The sequence below is a fragment of the Eurosta solidaginis genome, chromosome 3, assembly GCF_040869045.1.
Source record: "Eurosta solidaginis isolate ZX-2024a chromosome 3, ASM4086904v1, whole genome shotgun sequence".
Classification (NCBI taxonomy): Eukaryota; Metazoa; Arthropoda; class Insecta; order Diptera; family Tephritidae; genus Eurosta; species Eurosta solidaginis.
Genome location: NC_090321.1, coordinates 259887839 through 259910143, shown reverse-complemented (window position 1 = coordinate 259910143; position 22305 = coordinate 259887839). Strand labels below are relative to the sequence as shown.

The following is a 22305-nucleotide window of genomic DNA, read 5'->3' as shown; positions in this document are numbered from 1 at the left end:
TGGTGCAGTAGGTTGTGGCAGGTTGAAGTTAGTGATCTTCGCCTTTTTGCTTTTGGTGTGCTCTTGTTGACCTTACGCGTTTATTTTTGTGTGTTTTATGGCTACGTGTTTGTGTTTGTTCCCTGTACCTGGGAATTGGTTTTGCCGTTTGTAGATCAGCTTTAAAGGTTCAAATATCTCGTCGGAGCTGGTACGTACATACATCCTATTTTATATGTAGAGATAACTAAATCTACAAAAAAAATTTAAAATAGATGTGCAAAGAATTCGCAATGGTTTTTTCTTTCGACTATTAGAGAATGCTTGCGGCTATATCATATGTAAAATTTAGCCCGGATTTCCGCGGATGTATGTAACTTTTTTGTCCCTAAATTTAAAAATATAGAGAAAAAATACCTTTTCTTCTTAATAACGGAATTTTAAATATATTGAAAATACCGTAATTGTGAAAGAATTACTATTAAAAAATTTTACTTACCTTCGAGCTCAGAATCCGTCAAAAAAATTATATAAAAGTGTTCACTTAAAAGAAATATGAAGCTTAATATTCAACAAGAATTTTGCAAATTAATCAATGCATTTTACGGCCACTCCTGCCTTCTTACTTCAATTACTCAATATATATGAGCAGAAATATAAAAAAAAAGCAAAAATCCCGTTATTTTGTTTGTTTTCTTTTATTTCTCATTACACTTTTCTTGGAATAAGAACTTTGTTTTTGTCCAGCTAGCTTGTTCTACACGAAACACTGTGCAGCGGTGTAAAACTTACTCTGTACTAAAGCACACATCAGCAGCTTTAATTTGATACCCAAAATCTAAAAACACATTCTAGGTGTATCCGGTTCCATGTTTTGGCCTATATCTCCAGACCCTAGTCGCCCGGGGGTATGAAAATTATTCTCTACTAAAGCTCTCATCAACAGCTTTCATTTGATATCCATATTCTATAAACACATTGCAGGGGTACCCGGGTCCACGTTTTGGCCTATATCTCGAGACCCAGTGCGTCGATCCTGAATTTGCTATGAACCTCACGGAGCCCGAGACCTTTCCAACGAATGCAAAACCGTGGAAATCGGTTCGTGTGTTCTGGAGTTATAATGTCAGGAAGGAAAACCCGACTTATTTTTATATTATAGATAAAAATACGAAAATTTCGATTTTTTTATTTAGATTTTTCTGAATTTTTTTCTAGTATACAATTTTGTAGCCCCATCAAGTTAGGTCCAGCAAACTATGAGTTATAGGTCTCGCAAAATTCGTACAAATTTTGGTAATTTTTTTCCGAAAGATATTTTATATTTTCTTTCATATGAAGGGCACATTGTACCTTTATTTTTGATGTAAGAAAATCTGAAACAACCTTCGACCAAATAATTGTCAAAAATCAATGCGAACATTTAGAGACGTTCAACTTGTACTTTTCCTGTAGGGAATCTGTAACTAGTGATACAAATTTCTGAACAAGGCCTAAGGTAACAAATAAGTACTAGTTCGATAGTAACTAGATTTTCACTAGCTCAAAAGTCGACAGTTTGGGTTTTTATACTTCTTATTTGATATATAATCGATAAATATGCTATCCATAAAAAAAAACTATAACTAGGTTTGAGGAGCTTCTACTTTAAGTATGCCTCCTACCCCTATACTTTAAAGCTTTCCGCGAGACAAAGAGCGCCACCAAGGAATCATTTCGCCATATGAAAGGCCGGCAGTAAAAAGTGTACTTATTTTAAGAGTGAATAAAAGCGAAGTTTATAAAAATATCCGTAAAAGTACGGTAAAAAATAAAAATGACTGTAAAAGCTGGACTTATCATTTTTTCCCTTAAAACATGGATTATCGTTTTTTCCATAAGAAGAAGACATATCAGATCATTCAATTAAAAGTGGGCACACGGTGCTATTCAGTTAACAAGTGTCATCTTTGTCTATGCGTATAGGATTGAAAATCTACCGTGGTCCCCAAAGTGTTTCGATGTGATTGCAACAAAGGTCCGAATTGTACCCGGAGGGATGCTTTAACTGTCACAAAATTTTCCCAAAACAATCTCGAAATTCATCTGCAGTTTTTCCGAAACGACACCTGAAGTAGTACAGCAGTGATCCTTAAACTGTCCTGAAATGCAGTTGTTCTATAAGTGTGCCGGAATGGTTTCAAAGTAGTCTTGAAATAAAGTCTTCCCCAAATGACACCTAAAGTAATCCGGAAGCGATCCTGAAAATTGTTCCAGGTTGGTTCCGATGTATCCTCTAGGTGTTCAGAAAACGGTGCTAAAGTAGTCCCAAAATGGTTCAAGAATATATGACACAGTTCCATCCATCTCAAAATGTAATCGAAGTCCGCCCATCTCTTACGCCAAGGTGACTCTTAGCTCATATTAGTTGATATGCACGCGCATTTCCTCCACCCTCGCCTTCTGAATAGCACGTTGTGTCCACTTTTAATTGAATTATCTGGTATATCTTTTACTTATGACAAAAAAAATTGTATGTCCATTAGACTGGTCGATTTATTCACCGATATCGCGCCATCGATTTTTCGATAGGATTTGGGCTCAGGAAAAAAAGTTCCACTATGCATACACAAAAAAATAATTTTCGAGCCTGCGAAAAAAAAAATGCGAAAGGGTAAATTTTTTGACCAAAATAACAAAAACTGTTGTAAAAACGTTGGCGATAAGAGTTTTTTGAAAAAATGAAAAAATAATAATAATTTTTTTTGGGTTTTGGAGAGTGTTTTGGTCGAAAAATTTACCCTCTAGCCATTTTTTTTCACAGTCTCGAAAAATATTTTTTTGGTTAAGTACGCGTAGCGGAACTTTTTTTTCCAGAGCTCAAATCCTATCGAAAAATCGATGGCGCGATATCGATTAACTTTCGTCCATACAAATCGACCAGACCCAATACCCATGTTTTAAGGGAAAAAATGAAAAGTCCAGCTTCTACTGCTGTTTTTTTTTACCGCTTTTTTTAGTATATACTTGTAGTTTTCTTTTTCTCACTCTTAAAATTCACTTTTTATACTCAGCGTGCTTTGCACACAGAGTATATTAACTATGATTGTATAACGGTTGGCTGTACAGGTATAAAGGAATCGAGATAGTTATAGACTTCCATATATCAAAATCATCAGTATCGAAAAAAAATTTGATTGAGCCATGTCCGTCCGTGCGTCTGTCCGTCTGTCCGTAAACACGATAACTTGAGTAAATATTGGGATATCTTCACCAAATTTGGTGCACGAGCTTATCTGGGCCCAGAATAGATTGGTGTTGAAAATGAAAACGAAATCGTATGATAACCACTACCATAGTTAACATTTTGGAAAGCACAAAAAACCTAATTATTGAGTAAATAATACACCTAGAATGTTGAAATTTCACGTGATATTGAGAATCTTGATAAAAGTTTGGAAACATTTTTTAAAATGGGCACGGCACAGCCCACTTGTGATAAAATCTATTTTACAAGTATTATTAATCATAAATCAAAAATGGTTAAACCTATCGTAACAACATTCGGCAGAGAGATTGCCTTTACTATAAGAAATGCTTTGAAGAAAACCTAACGAAATCGGTTATGGACCACACCCACTTTAATATAAAAGATTTTTAATAAAATAGGAAAAACTTCAAATTTTAAAAAATGGGCGTGGCACCGACCCTTTTATAACTAAGCCATTTTCTATATTTCGGGAGTCATAACTCGAAGAAAAATGTACATATCGTAACAAAATTGTGTACACATATTTTCCTTATAGCAGAAAATATTTCTAATAAAAATAGCCGGGATTGGTTAAAGACCACGGCAACTTAGATATAAAACAAGTTTAAAAGGGTCGTAGACTAGAATAATAAGCTATAACTTAGCAAAAAGTAGTTTTGAATCAATGATATTTCACTTATCAAGTTTTATTGTAAGATGAAATGGGGAGACATTTTTTTAACGCGCGGTGCCACGTGTTATGTAGAAAAGTAATTTATCTGAAATGAAATGTACAATTGAAGCTCACGCTGAGTATATAATGTTCGGTTACACCCGAACTTAGGCACCTTTACTTGTTATTGCTGCCCTTTCATATATCAAATATTGTACATTTAACTAAAATAGATTGCGCTACCACTGCATACTCAGTCCAAATTTTCAAAAGTGTTTTTCGAAAACGTTTTTTTTATACACCCGTATACGTTTACTTTTGCCTATCCTCCCTTAGATATTGCTTAGGAGACCCTTCCAGGGGCAGGCAGTGGTTAAATAACTAGCTACAGCCACAGGGTGTACCGAAAAGCGGAGACACAACCCTCTGATGGCCGTAGGGTATAACATATAACTAAATCAGTTGCGATGAATTGTGGACACACATAGAATACATAGAATTAGTGTAGAGGGTGAAACAAAGACACATATTTCAGTTACATCTGAGTATAATGCGTATTGAAATTTAATAGTACACATTTTACGCACAGCAATTTCAGAGGTGTATTTAAAGTTTGACGCTTAGCAGTCCATATAAAGTATTATTATGTATCATAAGAAAAAACAAGTTAAGTTGCAATTAAGCCACCCGCCAGATGTACAACAGCATTACGTATTTGTAATTGATCAGTTGATAAGTTTGATAATTTGTCGGTTGCACTTCATAAATTTATGTTAATTAATTTATCTAATCATTTTTTATGCAAATACCGAACAACAACAATAATAACTTAATAAAAACTAAATATTATGGAATGAATTGAGAAAGCATAAATAAAGCAACACAGCATAAACATCAAAACAACTTACAGTTAAAATATGCAAAATTAAAAAATTAACAAAACATGCCCGATCGATTGCATTGGGCATTGACAACGAGTTGTTGTAAATAACATTATTGACAGTAGCAACTAAAAATTGCAAAAGTTGAAAAACTATAGCAATAAGTAAGAACGGGGCTGTCTTCGGATGTGCCGAAGACTTCATACCGCTCATGAATGGGGCTGAACAATAATCTAATCCCATTCGTAATATCCAAATAATCGGCTCTTTAAGATATGTATAACAAGTATATAGTGATCAAATGTACATACCTAAGCAATTTTTAAGATAAATATTAAATAAATAAAAATGTTAAGGTAAAATGTTGCATTGACAATACTTACATTAAATAGTAATAATACTTAGCTATGCTGAAATACTGAAAATACTGTAGTATTGGAATCTTATATTTGAGTCCAGTCAAAGGAAAACAACTATCATTTTTTCATCTTAAGTAATAGCATTTTTCACTTTATAAAAGCATCCCTCTTTTGCTGAGTACACTATGATTCTCAAGTTGAGCCACTGTTTCGTAACAACTCTTGAGATTTTAGAGTTATGTTAGTTATCATTTCGAATGAAAGCAAATCACAGATAGGTTAACTAGAGTTTAACCCTGCCAGTTTGGCCGCTTAAGCTCAGCTAAAACTTCAGTTAAAGTATACCGAAAAACTACAGAATAAATTTAGGCGTAGTTTAACTGATAAACTGATTTGAAGCGGTACTAAAAAACAGGGACTTAAAGCTAGAAAATAATTAGGTAGGTCCTAGCTTCTCGTCATCCCACTCTTCATCAATCAAGAGCGTTGATCGTACAAATAAATTAAAGCGTGGGCCGTGTCAAATTTCTCTTGATAGTCAATCGATTATATCTTTACAAATGATATTGTTACGAATATTAGCAACACTAATGGGTACTGCCATCTCTAAGCCGATGCTAAGCAGCGCCTTGTATGCATATCCATATATCAATCATTATGTATATACATAAACGAATCAATCATTATGTCTACACATATGTACGTATACACAGCTGAGAAGCAGCGCACAACCACATGCATATATCTGAGATACTCCCGAAAGTATGCAATGAGAGAAGCTATAAAATCGTGCAATTGTAGTTACAGCTGAGAAAGTTGATAGCTGATGGCCAACTAGTAGATTCTGGAAATGGAAGCGCCTAGAAGATGCGAACGAGGAAACCAACGAGTATAAAAGGCAGCGACAGATAGAGGCGCTAAATTCAGTTTCGATTAAGACGCTATCTGGCGAGCAATAGCAGTATTATTTATAAGTACTTTAATAAAGGCCATTTTTCCATTATTCAATATTGGAGTTATTTATTCAACAGTTTAATGATACGAACTTAGTAGAATATTGCAAATAAGGGGAATTGCATGTAAATTCGTTAAACATTTTCGTATATGTATGTATAAGTAAGACCAACCGAACCTTAATCAGGTTATGCTACTACTGACGTTTTTAGAAACGATCAACGCCCTAGATTGATGAGGAGTATGATGACGAGTAGCTAGGACCTACCTAATTATTTTCTATCTTTTAGTATTATTATTAGCTAATGTAAGTGTTGTTTTCAATAAACCCGTATAACTAAAATTTTTTTTTATTATTTTATTGTCAAGTTTTTGGTTTTTATTTTATTACCTATTATTTCTCATTCTATTTAGTTCATTAAGTGCCTCACTATTACAAGGACTCCATCCTGCTAATTTGTTACAACCTTACTCCTCAATACATAATCCTTCCAATGACTTTACTCGACCCAGCACCACCCAAATCGGAGCACAAATACGATTTTTTTGAATATCTCGATCCTTGCGCCACCTTGCCGCCTTTTTTCTTTTTATTGCATTGTCATCCGCTTCTGAACTATAGTCAAGCTAAATAAAACCGTTTTAAAATAGGTAGATATTTTGTGTGAGTATACAAAGTTTCACGTTTTTTGTGGTCGTCATGAGATAGCTACGACCATGATTCACTTATCTCAACAATATATGGGGAAATCCGCCAAACTTTGGTTTTTTTGGAGAAAACAATTTTTTTCGAAACAGGGTATCACGCAAATATCTTTTTGTTAGGAACATATAGTACATCGCCTTTACTCGTCTTGCATAATGCCTCAAAAAGATATAGTCAAAAGATCGAGCAAAATATATATAAATTGAGGTCGCAATGTTAAATATACATTTATTTCAACACTTCTGTACCGATTATATCGAAATTTTAACAAAATATGGAGATATATGCAGCTGTTAGCTATGTGAAATTTTTTTGATACACAATGCCCGGTTTTGAGAATATCGGTAAAAATATAAAACCGAATAACCGCCAAATATTTTTTACCGCAAAGTTTGCAAGACATTTATCTTAACACCTTTCTGCCGATTCTTTTGAAACTTTAAAAACATATAGATATAGAACGAAGTATGTTTATGTAAAAAAGTGTTAATACCCGAGATCCGGTTTTGGAGATATTGATAAAAATATAAACCCGGAAAACCTTAAATTTTTTACTTATTTAAACACTTCTTAACCGATTGTGTTGAAATTTTATCAAGATATACATACCTATATGGGGTATATTTAGGTAAACTTTTGTTGATACCCGAAACCCGGTTTTAGAGATATCGGCAAAAATATGAAATCGGGTAACCGTCATATATTTCATACCCGTTTGTTAATTTTTTCTCTACACCACAGTAGTATACCATGAATTGCCTCATCTTGGAATATTCGATCAAGGAAAGTTATTGATGTCTGTACATGGACGAAATTTTCGCCAAAAATTTGCAATCGTAAAACAAATTTCAATACTCAGTTGCCTCAAAAAGCTATAAGCAAAAAACTGTCAATATTGCAAATGACAAAAAAAAGTATCGCTACTTTGAATGATGATATTTTTGAGTATTGAAGGGGCACATTAATTTTGCTCATACTTTTGGAATCTCCGTTTCAAAAAAAAATATTCAGTTTAAGTTCCATAGCTTTTCAGCGATGCCTCAAAATTTTATCGAAAAAATTCAAAAAAAAAAAAAATCAAGGGTATCGCTTGAAAAAGTGTAAAAATCTACGTTTCTTACGTTTCGAAGATCTGCAAAAACTTACTATCAACTTTCTTGATTTTTAAAATCATCAAATCGGATAGTCAAAAGGTCAAACTTAATGTTCTTGTACTTTTTTCTGGCCCTAAGTTTTTTGCCCGTGTGTAAAACCCGAGTATCCAAAAAAGTAAAAATTTTTGGGATTTGCCCATATGAAGTATACTAGTAAGTACTTGATGAAATTTGAAGCTTCTAGCCGTCAAAAAGGGGCAGAAACGACATTTTATATGGGGTATACACTATATATACCACCGCTCTGTACAATTTGTTCAGACAACAATATATGCTATATACGTAAGCACTTGGTGAAGTTTGAAGCATCAGTCTGATAAATTGAGGAAGATATGACAAAAATCGGCGGCCATCGTGGTGTGATGGTAGCGTGCTCCGCCTACCACACCGTATGCCCTGGGTTCACACCCCGGGCAAAGCAACATCAAAATTTTAGAAATAAGGTTTTTCAATTAGAAGAAAATTTTTCTAAGCGGGGTCACCCCTCGGCAGTGTTGGCAAGCGCTCCGGGTGTATTTCTGCCATGAAAAGCTCTCAGTGAAAACTCATCTGCCTTGCAGATGCCGTTCGGAGTCGGCATAAAACATGTAGTCCCGTCCGGCCGATTTGTAGGGAAAATCAATAGGAGCACGACGCAAATTGGAAGAGAAGCTCGGCCTTAGGAGGTTATCGCGCCTTACATTTATTTTTTTTATTTTATGACAAAAATCCTCTTTTCGGAAAAATCGGTTGTATGGGGAATATATGCTACAGTGGCCCGATCCGGCCGATTTCGACAAATGTTTAATACGACACTTAAATATACCCGCCCACCAAATTTTATCAGGATATCTCAAAAATTGAGTTAGCGTTCAAACAGATAAACGGTTAGACGGATAAACAGACAGACGGACATTCGTGACAAACTTAATATACCATTTCATTTTCATGAAAGGTATAAAAACACAAAATTTCAAAGTTGACATCAAAATAACGAGAAACGCATAAATTACAAAAATTTCATTCAATTTAATTGGCAACCGTGTTAACAATAAATTTTTAATTTAAGCCTAGCAGATCATGAATTTACTGGAAATACATTCCAGGGAGAGTGATTAGTCAACTGTTATATAATATTCAACTGATAACAATTTGTTGTGTATTTACATTTACAGCTGCCATTGCTATGGAGAGGTAACGTCGACATCAATTAACTGTATGTTCTAAATGATTCTCAAGTATTCTCAGTCAGTCAACGTAAGTCGACGCGCATGCGTGTGCGCATTAAGACGCAAAACGCAGTGTTCGAATGAATTTTTATAAATTTCGTGCACTTACAAAGAAGATAATACCAAATAAATTAAAAAAAATACAGTGTTGTGCAGTTTTTAAAAGAGCAATATCTGGAAAATCAAAAAATATTTCGAAAGTTTAAAAAAAAAAATTATTAAACAAACCAATGCACAAATTCATCTAAAAAACTAGTTAGTGTTAGAATTATTAGCAAAAGTAAACGACCTTGAAACTAAATATTCATAAAAAGTGAGGGCAGTGGTATTTTCGATTATTTTAACTACCTGCCCTGTTTTGGAGTTGCAAAGTTATGCGTCAATTGTGGTGGGCGGAAATATTACTTGTGGCTATAACAATTACAAACTTTGGAGTGGTATTCAGTAATTGGCCCTTAACCGTCTTAGAGGTTTTGAAACTACAACGGACTCGTTACTTGCTGCTTGGTTTTGCCATCTGATGCAAATTTAAAACAATGAGCGTAATCAAATAGTTTATCGCTTAATACTTCCAACAGAGTAAACCCCCATAATAAGAATAATTACTCCATAGTTTGCAAAAAGAAAAGTAGTGTTTCGTTTCAAGAAAAATCGCAGTATGGAAAAAATTTTAATAGATATTGAATTTTGTTCCACTACAATTCTTCTATCTTTCAAAAATTTTATATCTCGAATCAGTTTTTTTCAAAATTCCGAAGAAACCTAAAAATTGTTATATTGCTTTTGACAAGTCTACAGCTGCGAATATTGTTATGTGGCAATATTTTAGTGTTGATGGAGTTTAGCGCTGTGGCGGTGCTATGTAATTAACTGAAGCCATGCGGGCAGTTGGTAAGTGGCAGATGTGCGGCCAAAAATGAAGTAGGGAAGCCAAAAGTGTTCCGGCTTTTGACCACAAAAGAGATAACGGTCGATATAAGTCTACCTCGTTTATTGGTTTCCCATACTTAAGTAGCGGTACCACCCTTGTCATATTCCATTTCCAGAGGTAACGAAAGTGTACGGAGACAGGCGCCAGTTATTTAAATCCCTGATTGTAAATTGTTTAGAAAGTTTTGTTGCTTATTTGCTTGATTGGACGTGCTATGTTTATGCTTTTGTACGTGTCTGTTGGCCTGCCTGCTTGACAAACCTTCGAATTTTCCGGCAGACAGCGCTCGCCCATTTCTCAATCAAATCATAAGTATCATATATATTATTTTCAATTTCTGTTTTTATGTATAAATAAAGTTTTGGTTGTAAAGATGGAGATTCGAGTTTTTAGCAAACTTTGGGAAATTTTGGTCGTAGTGCTTTTGTTTAGCTATATTTTATTAAAATAATTTGCTAAAAATAAACGATTGTGAGCACACAAAAAATCTATTTGTATTATGGCACTCTTGGGAATATTTGCACTGCATTACCGGCAGTTGCTCTCATACGCCAGATGGCACCTGCAAGTTTTAATTGATTGATAGAGCAGCTGATTTCTGTTAATATTTGACAAGAGACTTTTAGATTGGTTGCGCGAGATGCGCACGGGTACAGCTCGTTTCTTTCTAAATATGCAAGATGGTAGAAACTGAAGACCTCAATGTCGCAAACTTCTATCTTGCTTACCCTGCACAATTTTATTGTATCGATCACATCACACACCTAGATCAAGCTAGAGTGAGCTAGAGGGAGCTAAGTCAAAAATCTGAAATTTTGAAGTTATGAATACTATCGGATTCCCCAATTCAATACTTACACATCTGTTTATTTAATTAGATTTTAGTTTCGCTTATCACCAAGAGAAAGGTTGTCAAAAACTTAAATCAAGCAATGTTTTTTTTCTTGAAATTTGATACTCAGGTGGCCTTCTTCTTAGGTTATATTTGGGATACAATTTTTCCGAGAAAAGAATAGAGAACCGACCTTTTCGATTGATTCATTAAGATGCTCATTTCATCTTTGCCTAAATTTATATCGGAAATATTTTGATTAAGTATCGACTATTGAAATATAAAACGTATGGCTAGTGAAGGAGAGAGAAAGAGGAAGTGGTGGGTGGTTGACGAATAAAAAATTTAGAGTAAAGGCGATTGAAAGGAATTGGAATGTTGTAGGAGCGTGGAGGGGCTCAGAAAAAAAGCAGAGGTACAATCCGTTCGAGGGGAAAAGGAAGAGTGAAGGGGTGAGAGAAAGAAAGTGAGAGGAAAACAGAGAGTAAAAGAGACGATAGAAAGCTTAAGGATATATTCTGGAAACAAAGGAGGAAAGGAGAGAGGAACAGGATAGTAGAAATGAGAAATGTTTGTAAGTAGTAACTAAACAAAAAAGCGTTTCCAAAAAAATCTAAGTCCCTGAAAGGGCTTAGTATACTTGGAGTAAAATTATAACCATAATGTGGAAAATATAAAAAATTAAGAAATTTCCACCTTTGTAAACAATCTGCAGTCCTAACTTCATAAGATACAGCTAACGAGTTAGGAATTCGAAATATAAAATAGCTTTAAACATATTTTTAGGAAGAAATTAATGAATAACAAAGTAATGTAAAATTTGTCAAACTGCACCAAGAATGGATTTATTATCACGTCATATGGGTTGTCTTGCCATAGATATTTGACAAGTACTCATGTATGCACATATAAGTAGTAATAGAGTTGTTTTGAGCAAAGCGCGAAATTGAATATCACAAAACTATATTCACTTACGCATGCGCCACCCAAACTGACAAACGTCAACACAACCGAAATGCAATACAACAGCAATAAATGATATACCAAAATTGATGAACGCTACATTTCGCTAAAACAACGCTACATCGCGTGTGCGTCTAAACGTGTAACCGGCAGATCGATAGTTAAAATTTATTGTTACAAAAACAAAAAACAAAAACTTTTATTTATTTAGCAATAAATAAAATAGCAATATATTGGAAAATTATTTCGAAGTACAAATCGTGCAATTTATACGCAGATGTGTAGCTCAATGTAAGCAAATACACACATGAAAAAAAAATACAAAAACATGTAAGGAAGGCTAAGTTCGGGTGTAACCGAACATTACATACTCAGCTGAGAGCTTTGGACACAAAATAATGGAAAATCACCATTTAGCAAAATGAACCTAGGGTAACCCTGGAATGCGTTTGTATGACATGGTTTCAAATCTAAATTATAAAAGAGTATTTTAAAAGGGAGTGGGTCATAGTTCTATAGGTGGATGCCTTTTCGAGATATCGCCATAATGGTGGACCAGGGTGACCCAGAACATCATCTGTCGGATACCGCTAATTTATTTATATATGTAATACCACGAACAGTATTCCTGCCAAGATTCCAAGGATCTTTGATTTCGCCCTGCAGAACTTTTTCATTTTCTTCTACTTAATATGGTAGGTGTCACACCCATTTTACAAAGTTTTTTCTAAAGTTATATTTTGCGTCAATAAACCAATCCAATTACAATGTTTCATCTCTTTTTTCATATTTGGTATAGAGTATGACATTTTTTTCATTTTTCGTAATTTTCGATATTGAAAAAGTGGGCATGGTCATAGTCGGATTTCGGCCATTTTTTATACCAAGATAAAGTGAGTTCAGATAAGTACGTGAACTAAGTTTAATAAAGATATATCGCTCAAGTTATCGTATTAACGGCCGAGCGTAAGGACAGACGGTCGATTGTGTATAAAAACTGGGCGTGGCTTCAACCGATTTCGCCCATTTTCACAGAAAACAGTTATCGCCATAAAATCTTGCGTCACAAGGATTGGTAAATTTTTGATCGAATTATGGCATTAAAAGTATTCTAGACGAATTAAATGAAAAAGGGCGGAGCCACGCCCGTTTTGAAATTTTCTTTTATTTTTGTATTTGGTTGCACCATATCATTACTGGAGTTGAATGTTGACATAATTTACTTATATACTGTAAAGATATTAAATTTTTTGTTAAAATTTGAAAAAAAAAAATTTTTTAAGGGGGAGTGTTCGTTCTCCGATTTTGCTAATTTTTATTTGGCACACATATAGTATTAGGAGTAAAGTGCCTGCCAAATTTCATCATGATATATTCAACAACTGCTAAATTACAGCTTGCCAAATTTTTAAATTACCTTCTTTTAAAAGTGGGCGGTGCCACGCCCATTGTCCAAAATTTTACTAGTTTTCTATTTTGCGTCATAAGTTCAACACACCTACCAAATTCCATCGCTTTATCCGTCTTTGGTAATGAATTATCGCACTCTTTCCGTTTTTCGAAATTTTCGATATCGAAAAAGTGGGCGTGGTTGTAGTCGGATTTAGTTCATTTTTAATAGCGATCTGAGATGAGCGTCCAGGAACCTACATACCAAATTTGATCAATATACCTCAAAATTTACTCAAGTTATCGTGTTTACGGACGGACGGACGGACATGGCTAACAGAATTTCTTCTTTCGCCGAGATTTGATATATAGAAGTCTATATCTTTCTCGATTAGTTTATGCCGTTACGGATTTCCGTTATGCGAACAAAGCTAATATACTCTGTGAGCTCTGCTCAGCTGAGTATAACAAAACACAATAGCAAATGAAATAACAATGACAAAAAATATGTTGCTCATACGCCTCGTCACATTCAAACGCCGCATTTTTGTTTATTGCTAACGCACAACGGAATTTTAATTTAACTTTTCTTTTTTATTTCCTCCTCAAACTAATCAATATTGTTTTCATGCGCTTTCAAGTGTTTTAGACAATAAATAATAATGAATATGATAATGATGATGACAAATGTTAATATATGAAAATTTCATTAGAAGTTTCTAGCTAAATCTAAAGTGAATATATGCAAATTTGTTAAGGTGATGAAGTGATGATAACCATAATGGCATTTATTGGGCAAAATAAAATGCTAAAAATGTTATGAAAACAAAATTACGCTATACTAATATGATGAAATGTGAAATTTAATAAAAATTAATCAAGAAAAATTAAAAAAAAAAATTATGAGAAATTCGAGCTTGTTTCTAAAATCAAATGCGGTCTAAATCAAGCTAAGCTGCTGTCAACAAAATGGTGCACTCCGTAGATGTTTCAACTATAACTGGAGCAAGTGAAATGGTATTTAGAATATTTGAATATAAATAATTTTCTTTTGCTATAGATTAAATTAGGTGAAAATGGCTGAGTAATATTAATGGCAGCCCGACATCAAACCAGATCACGTTGCCATATATGAAATCAGACCGTTACAACACTGCAAATCAAATTTTATTTAAAATTTTATCTTCGCGGCAGTTTGCTGTTACTTTTATGTGCATGGAAATGGATAAAACTACAATGCTTCACTAAAAGAACCGTAGTATTGAATAAAGATGCTATTTAATTGCAGCTTTTTCGTAAATTCCAAGAAAATGAGGCTTATTCAAAGTGTGTATAGAATTACGAGAAAGAAAATTTTAGTAATTCCTAAGTATTTATGGTCTCTTTCTCTAAAATATCATCGAAACAGCATTTTTTTATCTTTATTGTGGTCTAAGTTTTATGTCTTAAACCATATGTAATGTAACATGATTATATGACATATGATTTTTACAATTGGTTGAACTGGCCAGTCCATGAGGACCTCACATAGAACGAATGGGTCCGTAGTGTTACCGAAAGTTTGTTTAACGATCAAAATTTAAAAATCCTATCAAAAACCAGAACCTATGTTATAAAATGGTGGCGTGTAATAGTGTCAATGAAAGTGGCGTCAATTGATATTAATACGCTTTTGAAAAAGAATGAATATCAATGACAATGACATTAATTAATTCTAAATCCAAAAGAGAATTAACGTCGGAATCATGCTGGAATTACCTTCATTCATATAAGTTCTCTTTTCAAAAGTGAAGTAATGTCAGAAAAACTTTTTCTCCGATTTGATATTAATTCTTTTTGCAAACGCTAATTAACATTAAAACTTCTTATGTACACCAATACCGATTTTTACAAAAAAGTCCCACACATTTTAATTCCAAATATTTGTTGTCTATTACAATAAGATTTAAAATTTTTTTAACATTAATTATTAAAAAAAAAAAATAAAGGCGAAAATTTGGAAAATTTTCTATTCATACTTCGATAAGATTATTGTAATTCATTCGAAAAATATCTTAATATCGTATCGTTTGCGACAATTTTTCTTTAACTTTTGAAATTTTTTCGAAAAATATCTTAAAATCATATCATAATATCAATAGAAAATTTGAAATTAAAAATCGTATTTCAATACGATGCTAGGATCGCGCAATTTTTATTCCACATTTTCGCCTGCGGCGATTTCTTTTTAATTTTTAGAATTCATTCAGAAAAAATCTTAATATAGTATCGTCCACGGCACATTTTTTTTTAAATTTTTGGAATTTTTTGAAAAATATCTTAAAATTGTATCATAATATGAATAGAAAATTTGAAATTAAAAATCGAGCGATTGTTTATTCCAAATTTTCTATTCATATTTCTATACGATATTAAGATCGCGCAATTTTTCTTTCTACATTCCTCTCTTTTTATGATAGGAGCAACTTTGTTTAGTCTAAGGTTGTAAGACCAACAAATAATCCTCGACACTTTACAACCACGCGCTTGGACCCACGGCTTTCCTGCTTGGTCGATCATGTGCTCCTCTGGCCTTCTTTCCAAAACTAATTGTACTTACTGAGAAAGCTTCAAGGGATGCGCCTTTTTTAGCTAGTTCATACGCTTTTTATACTCAGCTGAGCAGAGCTCACAGAGTATATTAACTTTGTTCGCATAACGGTAATCCGTAACGGCATAAACTAATCGAAATAGATATAGACTTCTATATATCAAAATGATCTGGGCGAAAGAAGAAATTCTGTTAGCCAAGTCCGTCCGTCCGTCTGTAAACACGATAACTTGAGTAAATTTTGAGATATCTTGATGAAATGTGGTACGTAGGCTCCTGGGCGCTCATCTCAGATCGCTGTTTAAAATGAGCGAAATCGGACTACAACCACGCCCACTTTTTCGATATCGAAAATTTTGAAAAACAGGAAAAGTGCAATAATTCATTACCAACGACGGGTAAAGCGATGAAACTTGGTAGGTGCGTTGAACTTATGACGCACAACAGAAAATTTGTAAATTTTTGGACAACGGGCGTTGCACCACCCACTTTTAAAAGAGGGTAATTTAAAATTTTGCAAGCTGTAATTTGGCAGTCGTTGAAGATATCATGATGAAATTCGGCGGGAACGTTACTCCTATTATTATATGCATACTTAATAAAAATTGGCAAAATCGGATGACGAACAAACCCCCTTTTAAAAAAAATTTTTTTTTAGTCAAAATTTTAACAAAAATTTAAAATCTTTACAGTATATAAGTAAATTATGCCAACATCCAACTCCAGTAATGATATGGTGCAACCAAATACAAAAATAAAACAAAATTTCAAAATGGGCGTTGCCGCCCCCCCCCCCCCCCCCCCCTTTTCATTTAATTCGTCTAGAATACTTTATAGGCCATAAGTCGAACTAAATTTACCAATCCTTGTGAAATTTGGTGTGTGCATAGACTCTATGCAGATAACTGTTTTCTGTGAAAATGGGCGAAATCGGTTTAAGCCACGCCCAGTTTTTATACACAGTCCGTTAATACGATAACTAGAGCAAAAATTGATATATCTTAACTAAACTTAGTTCACGAACTTATCTGAACTCACTTTATCTTGGTATAAAATATGGCCGAAATCCGACTATGACCACGCCCACTTTTGCGGTATCGAAAATTACGAAAAATGAAAAAAATGCCATAATTCTGTACCAAATATGAAAAAAGAGATGAAACAGGGTAATTAGATTGGTTTATTGACGCAAAATGTAACTTTAGAAAAAACTTCGTAAAATCGGTGTGACACCTACCAAGTAGAAGAAAATGAAAAAGTTCTGTAGGGCGAAATCAAAAGCCCTTGGAATCTTGGCAGGAATACTGTTCGTGGTATTACATATATAAATAAATTACAGATACCCGGCAGATGATGTTCGGGGTCACCCTGATCCACATTTCGGTCGATATCTCGAAAACACCTTCACATATACAACTAAGGGACACTCCCTTTTAAGACCCTCGTTGAGACGTCTAATTTGGTACCCATATCGTACAAACACATTATAAAGTCACCCCTGGTCCACCTTTATGGTGTTATCTCGAAAAGTCGTCCACCTATAGTACTAAGGCTCACTGCCTTTTAAATAAGCATTAGATCCTTTCATTTTATACCCATATCGTCCAAACAAATTCTAGAGTCACGCCTGGTCCACCTTTATGGCGATATCCCGAAATGGCGGCCACCTATAGAACTATGGCCCGCTACTTTTTAAAATACTCTTTAATACCTTCCATTTGAAACCAATGTCATACAATCACATTCCAGGGATACCCTAGGTTCATTTTGCTAAATGGTTCTTTTCCCTTATTTTGTCTCCAAAGCTCTCAGCTGAGTATATAATGTTCGGTTACACCCGAACTTGGTCTTCCTTACTTTTTCATTCCCATATGCCCTGTGACCCAATATATGCTTCTCCATGTCCTGATTCTTTCCAAGGATTGCTTACACTCTAATACACTTTTAGGTGCTGTGCTATGCGAGATTATTGTCTTAATTGCTGCTTGGCTGCCAATATAAAAGTTGACAGGGCTGCAGTTTAAGCTATTTTCTTCCAGTGTTTCTATTGCTTTGGTTCCGGTTACTTCTTCCACCTGAAAAACGCTACAGTGGTAAAAAAGTATGGGTGCACGTATCGAGGTATTTAGTAAATTGCACGAAAGGAGAGAATGTAAAAAAGGGGGAAAGAAAAATTAATATACAAACTTTTGAGCACGTTTTTTATATAAATAAATCAAATCGTAGCAGACGTTCACAATCTTCTGTACTTCAAATTTTTTAATCCAGATGAAATTTTATCAAAATTCATCGACATAAGATATAAATCTGTATTCAGAGACAAATTTCCTGCGCTGCGTTTTGATCGAGCTTTATAAAGCAAGTGTTCAAGTTTATTATACTCAGTTGAGCAGAGCTCACAGAGTATATTAACTTTGATTGCATAACGGTTGGTTGTACAGGTATAAAGGAATCGAGATAGATATAGACTTCCATATATCAAAATCATCAGTATCGAAAAAAAATTCGATTGAGCCATGTCCGTCCGTCCGTCCGTCCGTCTGTCCGTTAACACGATAACTTGAGTAGATTTTGAGGTATCTTGATGAAATTTGGTATGTAGGTTCCTGGGCACTCATCTCAAATCGCTATTTAAAATGAACGATATCGGACAATAACCACGCCCACTTTTTCGATATCGAAAATTTCGAAAAATGGAAAAAGTGCGATAATTCATTACCAAGTACGCATTAAGCGATGAAATTCGGTAGGTGAATTCAGCTTATGACGCAAAATAGAAAACTAGTAAAATTTTGGACAATGGGCGTGGCAATGCCCACTTTTAAATGAAGGTAATTTAGAAGTTTTGCAAGCTGTAATTTGGCATTCGTTGAAGATATCATGATGAAATTTGGCAGGAACGTTACTCTTATTACTTTATGTCTGCTAAATCAAAATTAGCAAAATCGGAGAACGACCACACCCACTTTTTAAAAAAATTTTTTTTTAAATTCAAATTTTAAAAGAAAAGTTAATATCTTTACAGCATATAAGTAAATTATGCCAACATTCAACTCCAGTAATGATATGGTGCAACAAAATACAAAAATAAAAGAAAATTTCGAAATGGGCGTAGCTCCGCCCTTTTTCATTGAATTTGTCTAAGATGCTTTTAATGCCATAAGTCGAACAAAAATTAACCAATCCTTGTGAAATTTGGTAGAGGCTTAGCTCCTAGGACGATAACTGTTTTCTGTGAAAAAAGGCGAAATCGGTTGGGGCCACGCCCAGTTTTTATACACTGTCGACCGTCTGTCCTTCCGCTCGGCCGTTAACACGATAACTTGAGCAAAAATCGATATATCTTTACTAAACTCAGTTCACGTACTTATCTGAACTCACTTTGTATTGGTGTAAAAAATGGCCGAAATCCGACTATGACCACGCCCACTTTTTCGATATCGAAAATTACGAAAAATGAAAAAAATGCCATAATTATATACCAAATACGAAAAAAGGAATGAAACATGGTAATTGTATTGGTCTATTGACGCAAAATATAACTTTAGAAAAAAACTTGGTAAAATGGGTGTGACACCTACTATATTAAGTAGAAGAAAATGAAAAAGTTTTGCAGGGCGAAATTAAAAGCCTTTGGAATCTTGGAAGGAATACTGTACGTGGTATTACATATATAAAAAATTAGCTGTACCCGACAGATGATGTTCTGGATCACCCTGGTCCACATTTTGGTAGATATCTCAAAAACGCCTTCACATATACAACTAAGGGCCACTCCCTTTTAAAACCCTCATTAATACCTTTAATTTGATACCGATATCGTACAAACACATTCAAGAGTCACCCCTGGTCCACGTTTATGGAGATATCTCGAAAAGGCGTCCACCTATAGAACTAAGGCCAACGCCTTTTTAAAATACTCATTAACACCTTTCATTTGATACCCATATCGTACAAACAAATTCTAGAGTCACCCCTGGCCCACCTTTATGGCGATATCTCAAAAAGGTATCCACCTATAGAACTAAGGCCCACGCCCTTTTAAAATACTCATTAACACCTTTCATTTGATACCCATATCGTATAAACAAATTCTAGAGTCACCCCTGGTCCACCTTTATGTCGATATCTCGAAAACGCGTCCACCCATAGAACACAGGCCCACTCCCTTTTAAAATTATCATTAACACATTTTATTTGATACCCATATCGTAAAAAAAAATTCTAGAGTCACCCCTGGCCCACCTTTATGGAGATATCTCGAAAAGGCGTCCACCTATAGAACTAAGACCCACGCCCTTTTAAAATAATCATTAACACCTTTCATTTGATACCCATATTGTACAAACGCATTCTAGAGTCACCCCTGGTCCACGTTTATGGCGATATCCCGAAAAGGCGTCCACCCATAGAACAAAGGCCCACTCCCTTTTAAAATACTTATTACACTTTTCGTTTGACGCCCATATTGTACAAACGCATTCTAGAGTCAACCCAGGTCCACTTTTATAACGATATTCCGAAATGCGTCCACCTATAGAACTTAGGCCCACTCCGTTTTAAAATACTCATTAACACCTTTCATTTGATACCCATATCGTACAAACAAATTCTCGAGTCAGGCCTGGTCCACCTTTATGGCGATATCCCTAAATGGCGTCCATCTATAGATCTATGGCCCACTTCCTCTTAAAATACTCTTTAATACCTTCCATTTGATACACTTGTCATACAAACACATTCCAGGGTTACCCTAGGTTCCTTTTACAACATGGTGATTTCCCTTACTTTGTCTCCACAGCTCTCAACTGAGTATGTAATGTTCGGTTACACCCGAACTTAGCCTTCATTACTTGTTTTTGTTATAATTCGTTTTTAAAGTCAAGTGACAACAACCAACAAAGTGTTATGCTCAGCTTATAAGTACAATTCGGTCAGAAGTATGTGCGCTATAAGTTTTGCCCATTACATGAACCCTAAAGTCAATCCCACTACAACACTTCTGTTTTATCTTAAATTTGACAACACAATTTTTAATTTTCAATGCAACCAGTAAGCACAGTTTAACATTAAGTCAGGTATTATAATGATTTCATGCTTAAAACAGTTATTTGAATACAATAGATGCTGAATGCGGATTATGAAAAGGGGAGTTCTTAACAATTTCCTACACACATTAGTGGATTAAATACTGTCATAAGCAGCATTATGTTGTCACCAGCATTTATGCATACATGCGAATAAAGCTCCTGTGAATAGAACTTTGCTATTGTTAAGCAAAACGGCGCCAATGAGATAGGCCGTGCCAAGGACAACAAACAATTTATACACATAAATAAATACTTAAGCGCCTTTGAGTAATTTTCGAGCAGACAGGAAATAGCGCTTGCTTACAGTTTTACAAAAGTTTTTCACACATTCATACATATTACGGTGCCCATTATTTATCAAGTTGTGTTTTCTGTTCGAGACACCGCTTATTATACCCAGCTGTTCTTGTACACAGGGTATTATAACTTTGACTGGATAACGGTTGGTTGTACAGGTATAAAGGAATCGAGATAGATATAGACCCAAAATAGGTTGGCGTTGAAAATGAGCGAAATCGGATGATAACCACGCTCACTTTTCATATATGTATATAACATTTTGGCGGCCACCGTGGTGTGATGGTAGCGTGCTCCGCCTACCACACCGTATGCCCTGGGTTCACACCCCGTGCAAAGCAAAATCAAAATTTTAGAAATAAGGGTTTTCAATTAGAAGAAAATTTTTCTAAGCGGGGTCGCCCCTCGGCAGTGTTTGGCAAGCGCTCCGGGTGTATTTCTGCCATGAAAAGCTCTCAGTGAAAAGTCATCTGCCTTGCAGATGCCGTTCGGAGTGGGAATAAAACTTGTAGGTCTCGTCCGGCCAATTTGTAGGGAAAATCAAGAGGAGCACGACGCAAATTGGAAGAGAAGCTCGGCCCTAAATCTCTTCGGAGGTTATCGCACCTTACATTTTTTTTTTTATATAACATTTTAGAAAACACAAAAAACATGATTATTTAATAAATAATACACCTAGAATGTTGAAATTTGACGTGTGGACTGATACTGAGACTCTTGATAAAAATCTGAAAAAACTGCTTAAAATGGGCGTGGCACCGCCCACTTGTTATAAAATGAATTTTACAAATATTATTAATCATAAATCGAAAATCGCTAACCCTATCGTAACAAAATTCGGCAGAGATGTTGCCTTTCCTATAAGGAATGCTTTGAAGAAAAATTAACAAAATCAGTTAAGGACCACGCCCACATTTATATAAAAGATTTTTAAAAGAGTCCTGGACGAATAAAATAAGCTATATCTTTGCAATGATATTTCATTTACCAAGTGGATTTATAACAATAAATAGGAGAAACTTAAAATTAAAAAAATGGGCGTGGCACCGCCCTTTTTATGACTAAGCAAT

At 34.7% G+C, this 22305-nt stretch overlaps 1 protein-coding gene across 4 annotated transcripts in view; it reads left to right on the top strand.

The window, feature by feature from the left end:
* The window catches only part of CngA (Cyclic nucleotide-gated ion channel subunit A), a 231406-nt gene that overhangs the window by 176151 nt on the left and 32950 nt on the right, over positions 1 to 22305 (top strand). The window contains exons 1-2 of one of the 4 annotated variants that reach the window (XM_067776123.1): positions 9185 to 9423; positions 14017 to 14275. The exons of 1 other annotated variant lie outside the window; for it this stretch is intronic. In XM_067776123.1, coding sequence (XP_067632224.1) covers positions 14228 to 14275 — 48 coding nt within the window. In that variant the 5' untranslated portion in view covers positions 9185 to 9423; positions 14017 to 14227. Of the gene's footprint in view, positions 1 to 9184; positions 9424 to 11137; positions 12161 to 13899; positions 14276 to 22305 lie in introns of those variants that run through there. 2 more of the 4 variants (XM_067776122.1, XM_067776121.1) reach the window with 2 other exon arrangements.